This window comes from Melospiza georgiana, chromosome 4 (assembly GCF_028018845.1).
Source record: "Melospiza georgiana isolate bMelGeo1 chromosome 4, bMelGeo1.pri, whole genome shotgun sequence".
NCBI classification, from domain to species: Eukaryota; Metazoa; Chordata; class Aves; order Passeriformes; family Passerellidae; genus Melospiza; species Melospiza georgiana.
Window position 1 is genome coordinate 55624939 of NC_080433.1, and position 21556 is coordinate 55646494.

The following is a 21556-nucleotide window of genomic DNA, read 5'->3' on the forward strand; positions in this document are numbered from 1 at the left end:
AGATCTGTACCCCCTAATTGTTTCTGTATAATGCAAGGAGCAAATATGTTACTCTGCTTCATGATTTTTATGATTAGCTGTGCTAAGTGTCCTAAGGGCTCTTCTTATCCTTCCTTATCTTAAAGGCCCTACTACCTGAGGCTTAATAGACAAACTTCAGTTTGAAGGAGAAGAGGGGTTTTTGGCAATATAAGAGAAGAATGGCCCAAAATATCAAATATTTTTTACACATTGACCAATGATCAGAAAAGTGCTGTGAGGGCTAACTGTCACTTCCAACAGTCGCTGTGATGTCAATGAGATGTGAAGGATTCCTCAAGGCAGAAAGGGCTTTTTTTATTTCTCCTTTCCCAAGGATGGCCATTAATTGCTTCATCTCCCCCTCCTACAGGTTGGAAATAATTGCATAATGATTACAAAATCCATTTTTGTCCATATCTCTGTTGTTCTTCTCAATCAATGCCTCTCCTGCTTCTTAAGCTGGGCTCCAGAATTTTCTCAGAACCTCAGACAGTACCTTCTTTTCCCTTGTTTTTTTTCAAAATGTGCAGAGTGCATCAAGGATACGGTTTCAGTCTGTACTCCCTGTACTGTGCCAGGATATTGTGTCTCTTGTCAGTCAGTCGGTGACTTCCTAGCTGGAAGCCACAGCCTTTGGTGCACTGCAAGTGCAAACCAGGGTTAAGTGCCTGGAGCTAGCCAAGCCCTTCAGAAATGTTCCTTAAAGCCAAAAAAATCGTTTTCAAAGATGAAAACTGCTCTGAGAGGCCAAGTGTTGAATCTAAAATGCCCAGCAAGTCCAGGGATATCCTCAGTTCCTTCTCAGAGCAACCTGAGAATGGTAACCTGTTTTATTGAGATACAGGCAGTCCTTTCAGTTGGTCTGAATTATTGTAATTTACCAACAGCTATCCAGTATTGGTACATGCAAAAAGAGTATGAAGAAACAACTCTTAACTCTGTATTTAAAATTTGTTGATGCATTTTGATTGCTAAAATCCAGTGAGAAATCTGTGGCCAAATGACTCAAAAAACTCCAACAGAAAACCATTGGTAGAACCTGATAAATAAGATGCAGAAAAGTCAGATAAAATGTAAAAAAATCAAAGTAGAAAACTTCATTTAGTTTTTGAGTCAAGGGTGCTTTTCTTAAATGGTGTGGAAAGCAGAGCTATCCTCTTATATGATTTTTTTTCCTAAATAGAAGGGAAAAATGATAGAACTTGGCTAAACATGTGGGAATTATGGGTTATATTATTTCATTTTTGCTACTTTATACTTAGTAATTTATCTTACTGTTTTAGCAGTTTGGACTTGAAAGGTAATTTGTTAGGAATTTTAAGCATTTTATGCATACTAAGCACTCTTAAAATTGGGAGTATTACTTTGATCAAAAACTCTGCAACTGCTTCAAGACTCACTTAGAAGCCAGCTGGAAGAACTAGGCATAGCTCTATTCAAGGCTATTAATATTTATCATTAATCTGATAGTAAGTTATTAAAGCCTAAATGTCCTATTAAAATCTAACTATCCTGTAAGGCTGTAATTTTTTTCTTGTTTTTTGCTTTGGTTGTGACATATTTTAAGAATGTAAGAATACTTTGGAAAGAAAACCAGAGAGAGTTTTCTATGTGTTTTGTTCATTGCAGTTTTGTTCATTGCAATTTTGGACAGAGGCAGCCATGGTTGCTATCATGAAATTTGATGAAAATAGCTTTTGTTTCCTTTTTCTGAAAAAAAATATCTTGATATGTTTGATGATACTTTACATGATTTGACATGCCTCGATGTTTGTTCTATTAGGAAAAACAGAGGAAATAAAACTTCTAACAGAAAACAAAATGAATTCATGAAGAATTAATTCAGAACTTTTTGAATATAAATAGTCTTTTCATTTCACTCTACTTTCTTCTAACAGTTACTTTTGTATATGTCAGGGCAGACCCAAATAATATTCCAATCAGACTGTTTGCTGAACAACTCTATGATCCCAACTCTGTCTATTTATTCAGTTTGTTCATGTCTCCACCTCCCACAACCATGATATTACACTCCAGTTAATATTTATTTATTACTTACAGTAATATATTTCCTTTTCTTGTTTATTTTCCCTTTTTCTGTATCATGGGGTAAGAGCTGTTATCTAAAAAAGGAAGCTTTGATTTACTCCATAAATATCTGTGTTTGGCATATTCATTGGAAAATTGATGTAGCTGTGATTTTTCTCCCACACAATGTAGCTTCAAGCTCAGTCTATTAAGCTACTTTATTTCAGATAACTTCTTTGATATTGAGATCTTGCCTGATCCTGCCATTGATGCTGTTCAGCTGTTGTCACTGATGTGGCATTTCTGTTTGTAGGTCTGATGGAGGCTTAGTGCCCTCAAGTGATGCAGTTTGTATTGATCTTCATTGTTTTCTTATTGACCCAGCACCCACAAATAGAAAGACTTCTGTATTCACTTCTTCTCTATTTCTCACCCGTATGCTGAATTGAAGTTAAAGGTCTCCCTGACTGCCCTGGATATTTAGTCTAGGTGTGTCTCACACATTTCCACGTTTGTCTCTTTCATTTTATTTCCACATTGCCAAAGATCTATAGTATGTGTTAGAGCACCCCCTGCCTACTGATTCTTCTTTGACCACTGTGTGTTTCAAGATCTCGTGGCAGAATAAATTGAAATGTGAGTTCTTGTGTTGAATGAACAGATTAAAGAGCTGGTGCTGTTAGCTCTCACTTGCCATCTGAGACGAATTTCAGCTCGGTGAGTACTTCTTCCCTGTATTAAGTGGTAAAGCCTGACCACTGTGATCACTGTTTTGAGTTTCAACTGGACAGAGTAAGGAGAAGCTCCTTGCAGCAGTCTTGGCTAGTGGATAGTAACCAACCAGCCCTGCTGTGACAGAAAAAAAAGGAGCATGCTGATACACATCTCCCTTCCAGACTAGTGCTCCAATCTCCATCAGCATTCCACTAATTTCTTAATACAATAGGCAAAATATGATTGCAAGAGGAAACTTGCAGAGCAGTAGAAATTTTTCAGATATATTGTGTTTCCATTACTCCCTAGTTTAACTCTCATTTGTTTCCACAGACCCTTGTTCATTTGTTAATTCAATCTCTCACTTGTTGTGAAAAATGATTATTCAGGACTAAGTCACACTTACTAGTCACTGGTCCTGATACAGGAAATATGAGGAGATGCAAGTCTCTATTATTGGGATTTCAGATTCAGCTATCATAATTTTTTTTTCTTTTTTTTTTTCATTATGAAACCTAACTGGAAGCATTTCTTTAGAAAAGTGGGCAGTATTTAGCAATTAGTAACAGTGAATTGAGAGTGGGATCCTTGCAGCATAAACTAAGCATTCAGACATAAGAGAAAATGTGATTTTCCTAAATAAAAAGCTGTGTTCTGACTGTAAAATTGGACACCAGAAACTTGTATCTATTACATTGCCTAGCTGAACAGCTAAAAATTTAAACATGTAATATAAGTAAGTAAACTTGAATTTAGGATGCAGTTAAGAGGTTGAAGAGATTTGAAGGTCATGCCTTATTAGAATTGTCACACATATTTTTTAGTAACAATAGCACTCCTTGTTAGCCAGGTTTCTCACGTAGATTTGTATTTATATAGAATTTTAAAGCTTGAAGTATTCCACTAAAGCTTTGTTTGTTATTCCACCTACAGTCACAGAGCCCTGAGTTGTGCATTGTGCGTCAAAACATATTCCATTCTTTCAGAGTTCTTGGGGAGGAAATACGATGTAATTCATTATGCCCTGAAGATAAACAGTACCTCTTGACCTTTTCACGAAAAGTTGCAATATTTTCTTATTCCAGAATGTAATATTGTGCTGAGCCGATATCAATGTGATAAGATAAATGTTTCCTTTTCTAATGTAAACCAGAGTGCACTACATTTATATAAAAATCTTGGGGGATACCCAAAGCCTCCAGATAAAAAGGGGCAGCTTGGCTATTGTAGGTCTGCATTTTTGAATTCTCAGTCTCAAAGCACAAAGGGCAAACTGTAGCTAGCCTTGAAAACGATGGCCATTTTTCAGAATGAACAGATTGTTGCGTTGCCCTGTTTAGGATCCTCCTAAAGAATTTTCAAGCAAATTTTAAAAAGTATAGAATTTGTTACCATTAAAAAAGAAACCAAGCAAAAGCCCATAAAAATAGAGATTACCTGTCTTTCTTTTCAGTACCAGGATCTTTTGAGATGTCCCAGTAGAAGCCTGTGAGTCAGTGCTACTCTGTGTGTAGTTAAATTGCTTTTTACAAAACTCAGTATTTCAGGAAATGAAAGACTAATGAGGAGTACTGTTTTATTTCATTTCTTTTTCTGCATTTTCTGCTGTTGTTCAGAGCACAGTTTTCTTTAGTGTCTATTCTTTATTTCTCATTGCGTTGCACATGCCATGTTTCTGGTTGATGAAGTCAGTTATGTGCAAATGTGGTCACTACTGAGGAGAGGGCTCTGAACATGGCACTTGCAGCTTCCTTTCTGCCTGTAAGACAATATTGAAAGGCAAAAGCATATTTGGCTTCATGGACTTAGCCCAAGTGTTAATACAGAGTCCTAGTCTTCTTTCCTGGCAAATCTCTCTTCCAATGGCCTCATTTATCTTTATATTTTAAATGCTTTTGTACGCAGATCTGCTTATTATGTGGCATGTAAAAACCCTCTGTTATTCATGTGTATTCTGTTCACAGAAAAGAGTGGCTTTAACTGCAGCTACTATTTTATATAAAATGACACGTTATATTTTAAAATCAGTTGATATTGCTTCTGCTCTTACTGCATTTGGGACTTCATAGATATTCTGAATGCTTACTACTGTAAGCAAAATAATACTGTTGCACTACAAAGCAGTAACATATTTGAACCCCTTCAGGCTGAAAGTAAGACTATTCTAAACATACTAATCACAGCATATAAATTAGATTCAGCAGGGATTAAAATACAGGAAAAAAGAGCAGTTAAGAACAGGGGTAAGAAGAAATGAAGTATCATTAAATCCATCTATTTTACTTATGTACCATGTTAATAACATTTTTTGACTTCTTGTTTATTATTTTTATTTATTTAAACCTAAGGAATAATCTTAAAATCTAAAGAAAACGTTCGGAAAGATTAAGGTCAGTATTAGGAAATTAACTGCAAAAAGTTTTGAGAGAAGACTTTTAAGTTCTTGAGTGAAACAGAAACATGGGTGAAGATGAGACTATGATGTTGGGCATTGTAAGGAAGCCCTTGGAGTCACCCAGGGAAGAAGACAACCATAATAAAAAAAGGAAGGTTGACAGATCAGAAGAAAAAAATGTACACAAGGTTTTCTAGGGAGTCACGTTGACTAGGACTTCAAGAATAAAGGATTTGGTTTGGGTTTGAAAACAAATGGTCTGTTCACCAGGAAACTAAGTATAATATATGAACTAGATATTCTCTACACTGGACAAGAACTATTTGTAAACTGATGAGGTTTAGAGGCAAAGAACTTAGATACTGTGTTAGCAGATGTGCAGTCATGCATCTTACTTAGATACTGTTCTCTCTTTGGTCCCCACATTTAAGACAGTTCCAGATATCTGCAGTAAAGACAATCCAAAATTTCTTCCAGCTTAAATATAGTTTCTAGAATATATTTTTATATTTATGCATTCATTTATTTAAAGTTTATGCAGTCTGTATTCCACAGTAAGAGAGCACACTAAGGCAGAAATGGTATAAATGACTCAATGCTGTTTACCACTCACTCTGCTGCTTATCTCCTTGCTCATTGTTAGGGATAGTTACATGATCTGTATCAAATTTGTTCTGCAGCTGTCAGTTCCTGCCAGCATATAACCAGGCAGGTAAGATTTCTAGAAGGCAGATGGCAACATCACTAAGAAAACTGCTCTAATTGGCATAATCAGTACAAGAAATGAAGAGTAAAAGAGCATGAAAGTAGAATTACTTTTGTACCCCTTAAAAGGAGGCAGTGACGGGCTAGCACTTACTAGCTTCTGTAGCTGACTGTGCTGAACTTTCCCTGAACATAGAAAAAGTGCATTGTAATCTCCAAAACCATCCATCTGGCATCTTCCATTAACATTAAACAGAAAGGAAAGGGAAAAAAAAAACAGAGGGGGATTGTTGTTCAGAAACATTTATATCTGACTTGAGGATTCTGCAGAAATGTTAGCCCTTGGTGAAACGTGCCCCAGTCAAATTAACATCTCTGCACACTCCATTCTTGTGTCTCATGGCAGAATGCTTGAATTTCACTGTCACCTTGCTTTTCTTCTTGACTAGACTGAAGGGTTTAAAATCTGTTTGAAATTGGAATACCTTTGGATATTGCTTGAAATTAGCTACAGTGTGAGTAGACATGAAAGATTGACAGCTGAACACATATAGTAATCAGCAAGGGCAGGATTTAATTGCAGCTAATTTTTACGTGTTGAACACCCATCCATATAAAGATATTATATATTCAATTATATTTATAATGGTCTGGACAATCAACATATGGTAGTACTTAAAAGTATAAGCATTTAATTTAACACAGATTTGACTTGTCCCTTCTTCCTTTGCTTGTCAGGAGCTTTTATTCCTTTCTGTATAGGAAACAGTTTCAGAAATGCAACTCTGGATACAGGACCAGATATCTTCCTATGTTTACTCCTACTAATTATTGGAATTTGAGGATGCATTAAAGGCTGTCATGTGAAATGTTGAATTCTGTTTCCAAAACCTTATTTTTACTTGAGAAATTCAGGAAACTTGCTGAAGCTGTATTACAGAGTGGATGAATAGATATGGCTTGTGACAGGTTAGATACAACACAATAATTTATGACTGTATGAATGTACATTGCTAAATCCCCTTCTTTTCTCTCGAGTAGAAACTTTCTTCTCCTTATCTTTCATTTTTGATTTTTATAAAACTATGTTTTTGAAGCTTTAGGTGTCATTGTTTTGTCTTCTTGTGACACCTAATAAAAAATGCCAAACTGAACCAAAATCAGAATTCTGCTTAGCTTCTGCTTACCCCATATATAATATGGGGTAATATTTTTTGCAAAACTTAAAAAAATATGTTCTAGAACAGAGATTAAATAAAGAGTTGCAACAGAGGCTTGTAGTTCTCAAGAAAACTTTCTCTGAAAAAAACCTACAACCTGGAAAACAAATGCTCAGGTTGCTACTTGCATTTGGTAAAATTTCAGAAATCACTTCTTCCAACAAATTTAATGATTGGTGTAGGTGAGAATTCCTGTGAGCATTGCTCTTAGGGGTTTTTTTTGAACTTTAACTTTGTTGCAAAATTTCTATTTTGGAATGCTGTTAATTCACATCTAAATAATTTTAAATGGGGATCTTGATATATGTTGTCTTGCAAGATGATGTAAGAACTTGAGTGAATTTCATGTATTCACATTTCAAAGAATGGGACCTATTAGGTCACTTTGGAGTCTGCTAGTGTTTGTTATAAAAGAGAGACTATACTACTTAAACTGTGTCAGACTAGTCAGAAAAACACATGCCTTGAAAATTAAGGATGTCAGTTCAAGTAAAATTAATTTTTTTTTCTTAAATGGCATAATCATCTCTAGTAACCAAAATATCTATTCTCAACGATATTGTGCTGGCCTGATTTTTATACTCTGCCTACCATATGAGTCTTTTAAAGTAACTTCTCATTGGGAAGAAATTTAATTTCTCTTCGACATTACTTCCATTGTTTTTATTTTGCTGCAATTGTCTTTGCACTTATAAAAAAATTGTAAAAAATTGTCCTTAATGTACAGTTTTAAGTCCTTGTAGTCTTTCTGTGATTCACCTTTTCTCTGTGTGTTTTATAGCAATGAAGGTATAATGCAGCTTTTCTTCAGGGAGGCCAGAATCTTCCCAAATTCTGATGCAGAAAAATCTAAAGAAAAGTAATACTGATGATTACATATTTTTAAATACATTCCTAACACTTTTCATTTTCACAGTATGCTTTTCCTGAAAAATCCCATTCTCATAGTATTGTTAAAATAAACAAATACAAGTATTTATAATATTAAAAAACCCCAAAACCTTAAGTGCTTGAAGTTGGATCTTTTTACTCTTTTCACTTGTTTTTGTGTCAATGCCACTAGTGGTACACCAAAGCCTTTGCAATGCTCTCTGCCATCTGGCTCCAGAGTCCCAGTCACCTTTGCTAAGTAACCTGCTTGCTCCTTTGCCAGTAGCAGATGGAGTTCAGTCCCAGCTTTGAGGTCTGGGGCACTCTTGGAGTTGGTGACTAACCTGAGCTCTGGAAATGACTTATTTTAGAGCCTTTGTCAAACTACATAACTCTGAATACTCAGTGTTAAGTGCCTAAACATGAGGATGAGAAATACTATCAACCATATTAGTATTTACACAAATTATTATATGGTATACTATTTTTGTGGATTTGATTGATGGTAACTCTGGAAACACATGCTTTGGATTCTTTGGGGGTTTTGCCACTGCTTCTTTAATGAAAGAATTTAAGGTTTTTCATAAAACCTTGGGTGTTGTCAAAATTTTGACTTTCCTCAGTAGAGCTCATCCCAGATGCATAAGGTGTCTATATAAAACTGCTACTTAAAAGTCATCAGCAGATACACCATGGGAGGTTCAGGATGCAGCAGTTCAGAATGAAAGGAGTCTTGATTCCCCCACCCTGGAGTGTCTGCTCTTGTTTCTGACATTTTATTTTTTCCAACCTGTACAGATATAAAATTAAGGTTCTATGACACTCTCACAAGCCATCCCAAAGACACAACCTGGCTGCTTCTGCCAAGAGAGGCTCCAAAACAACATTTGGCTCGACTGTTTTGACCATATAGCCATGATCTTCACTAGTAAATTAAACACCTGGATACTAAACTGAGCAGCTGACACAGGGTGAGACACACGTGAGCTAACACGCATTTTAGTCCCCAAAACTGGGATAGCTGCGCCCAATTCCATAGTCAGATTGGTCCTTGGAAAAGTCTGACTGCAGAGCTGTGCCAGGGCATAGCTTGGGAGTGCGTGGGTCAGCACAGGTGAAAAATGCATGCCCAGAGCTGTACTCACAGCTTGCTGGTGCAGAAAATCACATTCTCAGTTAGTCTCCAGTTTTCAGTGTAGGTGAAGCCTGAGAGAGTTGGTAAAAGTGATATTGTCATCATACCTTTTTTAGTAATGCACTCCCTATGTTTTTTGCAACTTTGTACATGAAAGTGTTTGCAAGGTTCATGCCTTAGTGTTATTAATGAACCTGGGGATTGCTGGAGAAGAGGGTGAGAACCTCTGACATTCATCTAAAATCAAAGATTGTTTCACCTGCTGGCAACAGCTCTTTCTTCAGGTAGCAGCATATGCCATAAACTGTGCTCCAGAAAGTATTTCAAAGCCATCCCAAAGTCCTCACATAAAATAGTTTCTCTCCTGTTTTTATTCTTCAGTCCACTGTCCTATGGCACAAGAATATCCCTGGGAATTGCAGTAGAGGAATAGGCATTATCCAGAAGGCTTTCTCATAAAAGACAAGGCCTTCTCACTAAAAATGCTATAACACTATGATGTCTGTCATGTATTTTTTCCCAAATCTCAGAGATGAAATTATCTGTGCTTTTTCTTGCAAAATAAAAAAATCAATCTCTGATAGATTATATAAAATTTCTAAAATAAATTAAAATTTACTGTAGATTGTAACACTGTACTAGTATTGAGATATATTGTCAGGAATAGATCTATGTTTTGTGTAATACTTGAAACTCATGGTATGAAGAAGTGATGATCTAGTAAGAGAGATAAATGTTCACAGAAAAGATGCACTGCATTGTGCCTAGTAAATTAAATTAAAAGGCAATATAGTTACAGTTTGCTGAAGTTTAAAATGTACCAAGAAGGAAAAAGAAAGTAATATAGGAAGGAGAATCTGGAAAATATTTCTAGGACATGAAATCTGAGCTCTGTGTAACATGGAAAGAGGACTGGCTTTAGAAGAGAAGTCTAGTGACTGAGCTTAGACCATAGTAAGTTGATGACATGACAATGGACTAAAAAAATAAAAGCTGATTATTAAGTTTTGATTTATGTAAAGAGTAGTTGAAGGAATATATGGAGTAAAATTTATATCTCAACTTAATTTCCAACATATTTTGATCATGCAGTAGATTGCAAATTTTTTTTTTATCTGCATGTTAGTGGTAGTGATTATGTAATATATGTTGCATGGTTATAGGGACCTTTCACAGTCTGATGCCAGAACACTGATGTGAAATATTACATATGTTTGGCACCAGCATACCTGGGTGTGTCTGCTTGTACAAATGCATTTAAAGGTGATAATGCCCCTGAGCATATTGATGATTATAATTCCTTGATTAACTTGCTGTTTGGGAAGATTACTGTAGATGCCAAGGCAGTATTAAAAAAGATCATTTTTTCCTGGGTGAGTTTGATGAAGTGTGATAGAAACATGTACCTTTTAATTCAAATGTCTAACCTGTTGCATTTGCTCATGCATATTACTTGGGAATTCCTTGCACAGCTGCTATCAGTTCTCCAGCACCTAAATGCCCTGGGATTTGCAAAATATCTTTATTCCTCTTCTGCAAAACAATTTTAATAGCTTCAGGTCTTTTCTTTTTCATCCCTCCAAGTTTCTAATCATAAAGAATATACTTCCTACTAGATGTCCTCCCAAGGACTGAAACTGGGATGAGGAGCCTGAGGACATTTGCCTGTCTCTCTATACTTGCATTTTAGCTTAAAATTAAAGCTCTTTGTCATTTCACTCTTCTTATAATCTTCACTCTTAAAAGTCCCTGAAGTAGAGAATGCTTTCTCAGTAGCACTGTCTACACGGACTGTTAGGGTTACCCTTCAAAACATACAATTCAGTTGCCAACTACAGCAAGAACCTGAAGGTTCATATTCTTCAGAGACAGAGGTGTCTGCGTCGTGGATTGTGCCTTCTAGATCATCACAAAATGCACCAAACAGTTAAAAGGTAGATAAGCAGTCCAAGTGAAGAGCTGAAATTGTAATAATTCAGGCAGGTCAGAGTAGACTGCAAATGCAGATAGCTCTTATATAACACATATAAAACAGATATGTTTTATACAAATATATAAACCAAATTGTGATCATGAAACAGAGGTTCCTCTGGCATCTCTCTGTCCACATTTAGTGCCAGATTTTAGTGCTCAGAATTCTTCCAAGGAGTTTAAATCAGACCTTTTGTTTTCAACACATTTCAGAACTATTTAGAACTATTGCCCAATGCCACCATTGATAAGTTTAGTGTCTGGAAATGGGCTGCTATTTGCATAATTTACTTTATATCATCTTAAGACAAGTTTTTACTGGTTTGTTTGTTTGTTTTAATTGCAGACCAGACTCCTCTCCTGCCTTCAAATTATGGTTTCTCAAAAGCCTTGAAAGACTGCAAATAAAATGGCTATTGTCATATTGCCTGTTTACATTCATGTTTATTGTTTCTTCCCCAATCACTCTTTTATTGAATATGTTCCTGTTAGTTTAGTTTATGTTACCTGAAGTTTTAGAAAGCATTACAAAAATATCCATAAGAAAAAATAAAAAAATATATGCAGTAGGATTTCAGTTCATCTGATTTACCTTTAGCAATATAGACTTATTTTTAATGTGGTTGAGATTTACATAGCGACTTTGTTTCAAATTAGTTCATTAAAAACATGGCCAAAAATGGATCAGTTTGTTTTTGCTTTTTTTTCATTTGTGAAGATGTCTGGCTTAGGTTGATCTAGTGGTGATTTGGACCCTCATCCTTACCTTATTTTTCTCTCCTCTTCTTAATTCTCCATGTCAGCCACGCATCTCTGTTGTTTCTAGCAGGAATTGTAATTAGAAGAAAATCTTGTTTTCTCCTACTGTTGTGTCCATACTTGGAGGTGAGGACACAAGAATCCTGATCAGGATCTCTGACTACAGTTAGGGCTCAGAGCATTTATTTCTAAGCCATCTCCTGTTCTGTATACTATTTCTCTGTTCAGTCCAAAATCTCAAGGATAGTCTCATAAACACAAAAGTGGTCATGTAAGATCGGAAAATTCCAAAGAGCAGCTCTGTATGTGCAGCTCTTGCTGATCCTCTGCTGTTAGCTCACCATGGAAACAAACCATGCTGGAGCTTCATGATATTCAGTTTATGAGAACATGGTGTTATTTGAAATGTAGCAAGGTGTTAGACATCACAGTAATCCGAACTTGGCATGCTTTCACAGGAGCCACACAATCAAATAAAACAGGGCTGTGAGACACTTCTAAAGATCTTCTGTGTCCCAGAGCAGAATTGGTGCTCTTAACTGTTCCCTAAGATGCTTCTTGAACAGGTTCAGTGATAATGATTTTGCAGCATGTACGCAATTTATTGTACTCCTTCATTACTCTACCATTGGAAAGTTTCTTTATAAATTTAATTAAATCTCTCTGGATTCAGTTTAAGGCCATTTTTGCTTGTGTTTCCCATGTAATACAATTAATTTGTTCTGTGCAAGAACTTGCTGATGACTGTTACCACTTTAGGGTTGGGGTTAATTCCTGTTTTTATGACTAGACTTCTGCCATCCCATATGTTGGCTATTGACATCTTTATACCATTCCTACCTGCCTGCTGGTAAAATGATCCACCTCTTTGAACCACTGTGTCCCAAGCTGGGTGCATTTCACTAACTGAGTCTTTAGAAGATTGAAGAAAGTATCAGTTTTGTATGGCACTTCTATTTTTATATCCCAGTTGCTTTTATCATAATAATATGACAGGATTTTTTTTAATGTCTTGAATGCATGATTTTCACCACAGCTCCATGTATTAAATTTAAGATTTCTTTAAATTATACTCTTGTAATAACTAAAACTCAATAATTAGAACTATTAAAGCTATTTAAAACATCCTTTAAATTTATAAAATCAAATGTGAAAACCAGTCATGACCTTTTTCTTCTCCACTGATAATCAGCTGGATATTTCAGTAATGGCTTTTGTGCCTTCCTCCCATACACTAAAACCTTGATATGACCATCTTGATCATATTTCCTTTCATGGTTACAATCTCACTCTTTCCTCTGGACATGGATTTGAAGGGGCCGTGGTAAATCAAATTGTTATCATTCAAATATTTGGAGCCCTTTCAATCAGTGACTCTTCAATGGATATGTAATTTCTTATACTTGGATTGGCTGAGAGAGTTTGATTAGTACAATTACTGTAATTTTATTTAATTTTGGTACCATGTAGATCCATTTTCTTTGATGGGTAGTTTTGGTTACTAGCTTGCAAGGAGGGTATCCAGATGAGGAATCTGTGCTTCTGATACTTGGTGTCAACACTCCTTTACCAGTGAGCGCAGAATGTAATTTAATTGAAAATAAATTGTAAAGATAGATGTATTTCATTCTGACTTCTAAATGGCTAGGGCTGTTTTAGGGTAAAATTGTTTTGGCATTTGTTCTTCACATGTTATTTTACCTCTCAGCATTGCTTAACAAAATTAATCAGTCCTCAGATCTGTCCTCTCAAACATGAGGTTCTATTCTGGGAATCTTGCTGTTGGCCAGAACAAAATGTTAGCATGCCTGCTTCCTTCTGCTTTGTATCTACCTCACTTCGTGCTTTAGTTTATATCTTGGTGATGATTTTTTTGTTAATAATTTGATTAATAATCTCCATGTTCAATTCATTTTCTTTAATTTTAAAATTTCCTTTCAGATTTCTATCTGTAAAAACTCTTGCCTTCTAATAACCTTCTAACAGTTGCAATGCTTCCTTTGATACTCTGTTTCTTTCCACTCCCAAAGTTGCTCCGAATTTTGATCTTAATACACATGGGGCTGCCCTTGATTTAACTTGCATCAGTTCCTTTCTTATTTATAAATTATCAAATCATCTGTTATTCTACCTAAGTCAACACTGCTTTGTTTCTGACTGCTTTAATTGAAAGTAGGTTTCACAGCCAATAAGGAAAAGTCTACAATGTACAAACTTGAAAGAAGTTTTTTAACCAAGTCCTCTCAAATCCTATTTTTGCATTCTACCTATATGCATAATATTAAATGAACTTAAAATAATTTAAGGAATTTTTTTTTTTTATTTCTGGCTTCACAAATGTGATAACTGCTTGGAATTTTTTTTTCTTTGCCTGCACACTTATTTCCAGTTTTTTAACCTCAGTTAGCAGATTTTCATTGGAAATAGATCATACCAGATTTCATATGGAAATCTGGTACGTGCCACCATTACCACATTATTTCATGTAGAACTAAGAGATTAGCTCTCCTGTTTAACTATTACTGTCCCAATCTTTTAAAAATCACATCCCATGGAGTAAAATAGCAGTGTCAGAATATTTGTGAGCTTGGATTGCTGGTTTTTTATGTGTGCACTGTTTTGTTGTTTTTGTTTGTTTCTTTTATTTCATAAATTAAATTAGTCACTGTGTAATGTAAGGAATCGCAAAGAAGTAAGAGTAGATTGCTTCTGTGTGTACAAAAAGAAAGTTAAGTTCAGGCATGTGGGATGAAAGAAAGGAGATTGTCAGGTTCAAGCACAACTTTGGTGTTGTGAGCCCCCATCTCTCCTAACCTTTGACACTTGCATTCTTCAGCTGGTTTGAGCTTTGAGAAAGCATTTGAATTTGCTGTCAGGCACCATGTTAAGTGTGGTCTGACATGGAGCCCTAATGACCAATGCAGTCCATGTCTACAGGGATGACATTCCTGCTAATGCTGCCAGGAATTGAAGCATGGAACTGTTATGGGTGTTTTGTTTCTAGTTCTTGGTCAGTCAAATAATGGGCAGGGAAAATTAAAGAGTTATTTTTGCAGAAGTCTTTAGAATCTATTAAATTGGGTTATAGGGAGAGAAGATAAATTGGCTTTCTAAAATGAAATATGTAAACTGCTAATTCCTAATGCCCTGTATTTATTTAGCATCCTTCACACAGGAAAAAAAAAGGAAGACACTAAACAAAAAAAACCGCAACCAAACAACAACAACAAAAAATGCCAAAACAATTAGAGTGAAAAAAAATCTGGTAATTAACTATTATTTTTCACAAAACTAGTCTAATTACAAATCAGTCATGGTGAAATGAAAGGTCAATAACTACAGATGCATAATTTCTCTCTGATAGATTGCTGTTTGAAAATAGGTTTATGAAAATTATGTGATTAATTTCCTTTTATTAAACAGCATTATAAGATTTCATGTTGCATTTATCACTTTATTACTGTTACTTTTTCTCTTCAACTCAAAATTAATCCTGGATAACATCAAGATAGAACAGAAGTTCAGGTAGATTGAGGATCATTTCTTCTACTGGCGTTTGTGTTGCAGGGAAGACCACAAATCTGAATCAAAATCAGAGGCTCAGTATACTGGAACTGGCAGTATCAGCCTAAGGAAACAAACCACACACACACACCATCACCCTTGCTGCTAAACAACCAACCAACAGCAAAGTGCTTTTAGTCCAAGGAAATGAGAGCCATATCCAGACATACTCTTATGTTTTCTGAGCTGAAGCACTTGAGGAATGTAAGTATTTAAGTTAAACTGTGATCCAGAATGTCTTTTTCTACTTGCTCCCAACCCTCAATGTGCTCTGCTGTTTTACTCTGAAATTCCCCAGGCATGAAGAGTTGCTTTCCTGAACAAATGAAGAATTTTCCCGGCCTTAGAAAAGCTGGGCAGCCTGGAGATCCAAGAGCCAGGCAATCATTTGCCCAAATTCCTGTAGCGTTAATGTAGCAGATGTTTTCAAACATATTCAATGTTCACTTAATCCTGCCCTTAGGCTTGGGCTTAGGACCACCTTTGGTGGGCACTACCACTTCTTGTCCTCCTGTCTGCAGCCTGCTGGTAGGAGTACTTGGGAATGTAATCCAGTCAAAAACTATTGCCTCTTCTTCTGGAAGTTTCAAACATTTGGATCTCTTCCAGGTCTGTATTCTTCTATTAGGCATGGTACCCTAATCTAAATTTAGAAGACAGAAAAACCTTTTTGCTTGAGTATTGGCATAGTCCGATGTTGGGTTAATTGAATGAAATCCTTCTTAGGGAATATCTAGGTTTTTTTAGGTAATATATTCCTTGAAATCGGTGCCAACAGCCTTAGCTGTCTGTTCTACTTCTATAGGCAAACACTGTAAAAATTGTTCAGTCTATCTCTTGTAGGTAAAATCAGACAGGTTGTGTGGTTTGGATTTCTGTTACACACAGATGGACTTTCCAGTGTGGCACATTTGTCCTCAAATTTCTTTGTGTGGCTTAGAGAAAAAAGAGAGTTTTTCACTGGGGAAAATAGGAGTTTGCTTTCTCTATCGAGGCTTCTGGAGAGACTGCTGATCTTAAATTCAAGATTCTTTGACTAGTGCTAGCTGCTTTGCTACTCCATTTGGAAAGATTATAAGCTTCTGTGCTGACTGACTCTGATACTCATCAGAGAACTTTCTGGGCAAACACAATCAGTGAGAGACAAAGGTTTAGCCATATCATTTGAGTGCTGTTAGGAAGACTTAAACAATGTTGTCTTTCAGTCACTATCTTTTGAGGGGTTTGTACAACTATGAGTAATTCTGGGATTCTTGTTGGGAGCCAGCCAGAGAATAGGCCCGGAGCAGGTTATAAAGGGTCAGAGGTTCTCCTGAAGTGTTTTTTATAATAAATGTAGCCATGTAATCATTTGGTTAACTTGTTATTCAACCAGTGCAGAGCAGTCTTTGCCTTTAATCCAGCTTAGCATGTTGATATGTTTCGGTTGCATAGTGCTACCAGCGAGATGACTCTCGTTTGACATATTCAGCCATTTGGAAACTTAGATGTTCAGAAACTTATTTTACGTTCAGCAGGAATGTTAGGGTATGCAACCATTTGAAAAAATAAAATAGGTATTCAGAATTAGGGATGAAAAGAATCTGGTCGACTTCTGGCAAGTGTTTTGGTTATCTGCAGAGTATACACCTCTTGTCAGTATAAATAGGGAGTGCCTGTATAAACATTCTTGTTTCGCCTGTTCCACATAATAGTTTCTTGTATCATATTTCTTTTGACCTCGCTATCTGAAACCAATTACAGGAGATCCATTTGGGCTGCATCTATTTTCATAAGAAGCCCAGGCAGCAGTGTTTTTCTCAGAGATGAATATCAACATCAAATATCCTTCTGAGTGCTTTGTTATTTATGTTTCAGAGAGATTTTGTAGCCTTCAGCTCTCAAGAATGTGTCACGCTGTGCTGTTTATACATTGATGATATTAATGGGCATAGATGTCATTTTTCATTTTAACGTCTCAAATGCAACAGGCTGATAGGTTAAACATTCCTGGTTTTAAAGGAAGGATATGAGTGACATCTGTTTCCTAAAAATACACATATATTTAATTTCCAAAAAACAGAGTAATAAGCTTACCATCTTAAGGTGACAGCTTTCACTTTATTAAAATGGTCAAACTTTAAAAATAATTTTGAATCACGCTTAGATCAGACAGAAGGGTTTGGAATACAATATTAAAGGAAGTTGTATCTCCTAGTAATACTGCCAACAAACAGCAAAGTCTACCGCAATTTATCAACTTTAATAGTGTGAGTTATATGCAATTATTTTCATTTCTGTTCTGCTTATGTTTTAGCTATGCCAAAGCTTCGTAGTAAATATTAAGAAGTACTGTTCCCAATAAATATTTTACTAGAAGACACAGTGAGTTCTGGAAACCATATGCCCAAATTTTCCTTCCTATATAGCCATTACTTAAAGCTTCATAATTATTTTCATTTACGTAATAAAAATAATTTCTAATCCTCAGTTCTTTTTACGGCTTTTGTCTACATTGGATTTTTTTAATAGTTTTACTAATTTATATAATTAAGGAAAAGTTCCTACTAAATTTGAAACAGGTGTTATTGGGAACTAGGTACAATTTTGAGTGCCATAGAATCTGTTCTTTCTGCACTTAACTTGAGGTGGCACTCAACATAAATTTGATTTGTCAGATTTATAAGCATCTGTTATTTTATCTTCATTACACTGTTTTTAGATCACGAGTTATTGTCAGAGAAATTTATAAATGATACATGGGATGGGTGTTTACTGGAAGTGTAGATGTTAAACTATGAATTTTGTAAAATACTTTCAAGTTGTCAATTTATTTTGCAAAGATTTAATAGCAGCAAATGAATTTTTAGAACTATTGTTTTACAGTCTCATCATCTTCACTTATGAATAATGTCAGTAATAATGCTTTGAAATTAACAGTATTTCTGAGAGGTTGTTTACTGTGTAGCAAAATGTAAAGTTAAGCAGCACACTTGGAGAAAAAAATACTGTATGATGACTGCTCTAAGAACAAAGGCTGACAGTGATTTCTCCTTATGAGTTTTAAATCATCTCTGATCTCTTGAAATTGTTTTCTGTTCTTCTTCTATCTCCTGTGTTTACAATAATCTAAACTGCCACAATAAGATCACTGAAGTATTCAGGTAGTCATCATTTATAAGACATTCTGTATTAAAAGATAAGCCTTTACTCCTTTAGAGATATCCCAACCAGCACATATGAATCAAAATAGTTTAAGTAGTAGAGCCTTTTATGCAAGCATATCCTGTTGTGCTGCCTTGCTTTTTCATGAAGTGTGACTCTTTTTGTAGTTAGCTGTAGGAAGTCATACTTTCTTAGGCTCATTCCACAGGAGTATGCTAGCCACAATTTGAAATCAGTCTAGATTAAATCTAAGCTACAGCAGGCTATGATTCTCTAATTTTCAAGTACTGTAAATGTACAGATTTACTGGATGTTTACTTGCTTGTTTTATTGTATTGATGTGAAGACACTGCTGCTGAGGAAGATTAGGATTTCTGCAACTGCCAAAAATAAAAGATTATTGTGTCTATGTTGTTTTTTTTTTTTTTTCCCCATTTCCTCTTACTCCAGATCTCTTCTCTCATTCTCCTGGCAGTATCATCCCAAGTGGTGAGGTTAGTTTGCCTGTGCAATCTCATGAATTCTGGAGTGCAGTAGTTCTCTTGCTTCCATTCAAGTTTTCCTTTTGGAGAGCACTAGACATTAAAGAATGCAAATTTGCCACATATCTTCTGTTCGTGCTTTTAATCTGTTTTTGCTTCAACCACTGCAAGAAGTTGGGACCAAATCTTGGTGCCCCTGAAATCAACAGATAAATTTAACTCTGACTGATCTCAGGCAGAGAAATACTGTCCTTAAGGATATGCTCAAGAACTGTGAGTGCAGAAGAGATCATGCACCCAGTGGTTCCTTGGTAACAAAATATTTCAAGTGCACTTTTAAATATGTTAACTTTTTGTTTATTTTTGGCAGAGAGAAGATAGTTCTGTGTGTCTCATTGCTTAGGTTCAGAGGAATGTATACTCTTTGTGTAGCTGACCTGTAATTACTTGAGAATTTGATGAAACAATACAGAGATTGTTGTGGGAATGTCTCCAAATGTTAAAAGTCTGCTCTGCAAACTTTGTACCAGGGCCTTCTATGGGGAGACAAATCAATGTTGTTAGGAGATGGTACTAGTGCATTCACTTTGTTTACTTTGGTTTTCTATGTCTGCCTGCCTTCTCAGAAAACTTGCTTGGAGCCAGACTGTAGCAGCCCTCTCTCTGTCTTTTCATAATTGATCAGGGGATGACTGCCTTCCCTGAGGGTTAAGACGTGGCAACTTTTTCTGTTTGCTCAGCATCTCAATGCAGTAGTTCAAACATTGTTCACACCAGCTGGCAGTGTAATGCCATATGCACATCTTGTCAAAGCAACTGTTGTCATGGATACTAGAAACTATCTTAAAAACCAGCTCATTTGAGTCTAATCAAAATTGTACCTTTCTTTATCAGTTGAGAATCTTTATTATTTTAGGGAACATTGATCAAATGGCATTAGTTGCAGTACATTCCATCTGCAGTAGGTTTTAATAACAGAAATAACAGTGTGATGTATTGTAAAGCTGTAAATGCTATTTATTGAGCTGATTTTTCTAAGGGGAAAAAATGAGTTCTCCAGGTAGTTTCAGTGGAAATGTTTTGAATCACGTTTTTTGGTTTTGCTTTTTTTTTTTTTTAATTTCCAAATAAGTACCACTTTATAACACTTGACATTTTAGAAATAATTTTATAGGGAAAAATAATACAGATTAGCATTCTTCGGGGAGGTAGAATGTTTGTTTACATTTCATATGTTTAACTGTATTTGGCTGAGTTGGAATGAAAATGTAAAATAAATGAAAACATCTTCTATTTTGATTGGTATACTGTCATCCCTGAGCCTGATCTGGTTGGTTGAGTAATAATTTCTTTGTTCTCTGATTTTCCTAAGAATGCAAATTAAAACCACTCATTTTTATTTGGCATTAAAACTGTACTCCTTTTTTTTTGTCAAAGGAGAGGTTTCTCCTTGAATTGTAAGTACAAAAAGTGTTTTTAATCTTCAATGAATATCCTTATTAATTCACTTTCAAGATAATCTGATGTTGATTTGTCAAATTTAATTACAGCTTCTGGTAACACTTGAAGTCTACTTGCTTTTACTTCAAATTGTAATACGAAAATGCAAATTGAATGATAATTTGCAAGGGAGTGGGCATTTTAGTTGAACACTCAAAGACAAGTTCCTTGTGGAAATGAGGCTATTGATGCAGTTTATGATTTTTCCTCTTCAAGCACTTCAAACAAATTAACTTTATTTCCTGCAGGATTTCATGTACATCCATAAATTCTAGTGAAGTCTTATATATGTACTTTCAGAATATTTTTTTAATGTTTCAACTAAAAAAAAAAACAAAACCCTGAAGTCTGAAATATAGCAAATACAAATCGAATAGGAGGGGATTTTGTTCATTCAATTGGACTTTTACCTAAAATTAGCAATGAGTAACTGATTTCTTTCTAGGAATTGGTTGAATTTATTTACTTTTTTTTTTTTTTTTTTTTTTTTTTTTTTTTTTTTTTACTTTTAGGCACTCCAGGCAGCAAGGCAGCTGCTTTTACAGCAACAGACAAGTGGACTGAAATCTCCTAAGGGCAGTGAGAAGCAGAGACCGCTGCAGGTTAGTGAAGTCTCCTTGCTTTTGGGACCTTGATGCCAGGAGGAGCGCGGAGCCGGCTGCGGGTGCGTGGCTGTGCCTGTCCCCTAAGCCGTGTGCCTGCATATTCACGTGCTGCTGCCGACTTCACAGGGAAGGACCACTGCAGGATGCAAAAGCCTTTTGTGGCTGTACTTGCTTAAAAGGTCTGAGACTAGGTCTGAGTTCAGTAACTGTGCTACATTAATTCTTTATAGACATGTTACAGGTTCGGTATGTGATTTTTGTATGTACATGGTTTAAGTTGTAAAAACACGTTAAGACTAGGAGCAAAACAGTATCTGTGAAAAAACAGAGAAAAGCTAAATACCTCACAGTTACTTTGCCTAGGTGACAGAGAAGTGTTCAGAAACTTACCAACACAAGTGCATGAAATTATGAAAGCTGCTTCTGCCATTTTGGAAAAAAAC

The 21556-nt window shown here is 35.7% G+C and overlaps 1 protein-coding gene across 6 annotated transcripts in view; it reads left to right on the forward strand.

Annotated features, from left to right (window-relative positions):
* Positions 1 to 21556, forward strand: part of FOXP2 (forkhead box P2) — a 399281-nt gene that overhangs the window by 260097 nt on the left and 117628 nt on the right. For all 6 annotated transcript variants that reach the window (XM_058022205.1, XM_058022208.1, XM_058022209.1 and 3 more), the window contains one exon: positions 21021 to 21110. In XM_058022205.1, coding sequence (XP_057878188.1) covers positions 21021 to 21110 — 90 coding nt within the window. The remainder of the gene's footprint in view (positions 1 to 21020; positions 21111 to 21556) is intronic.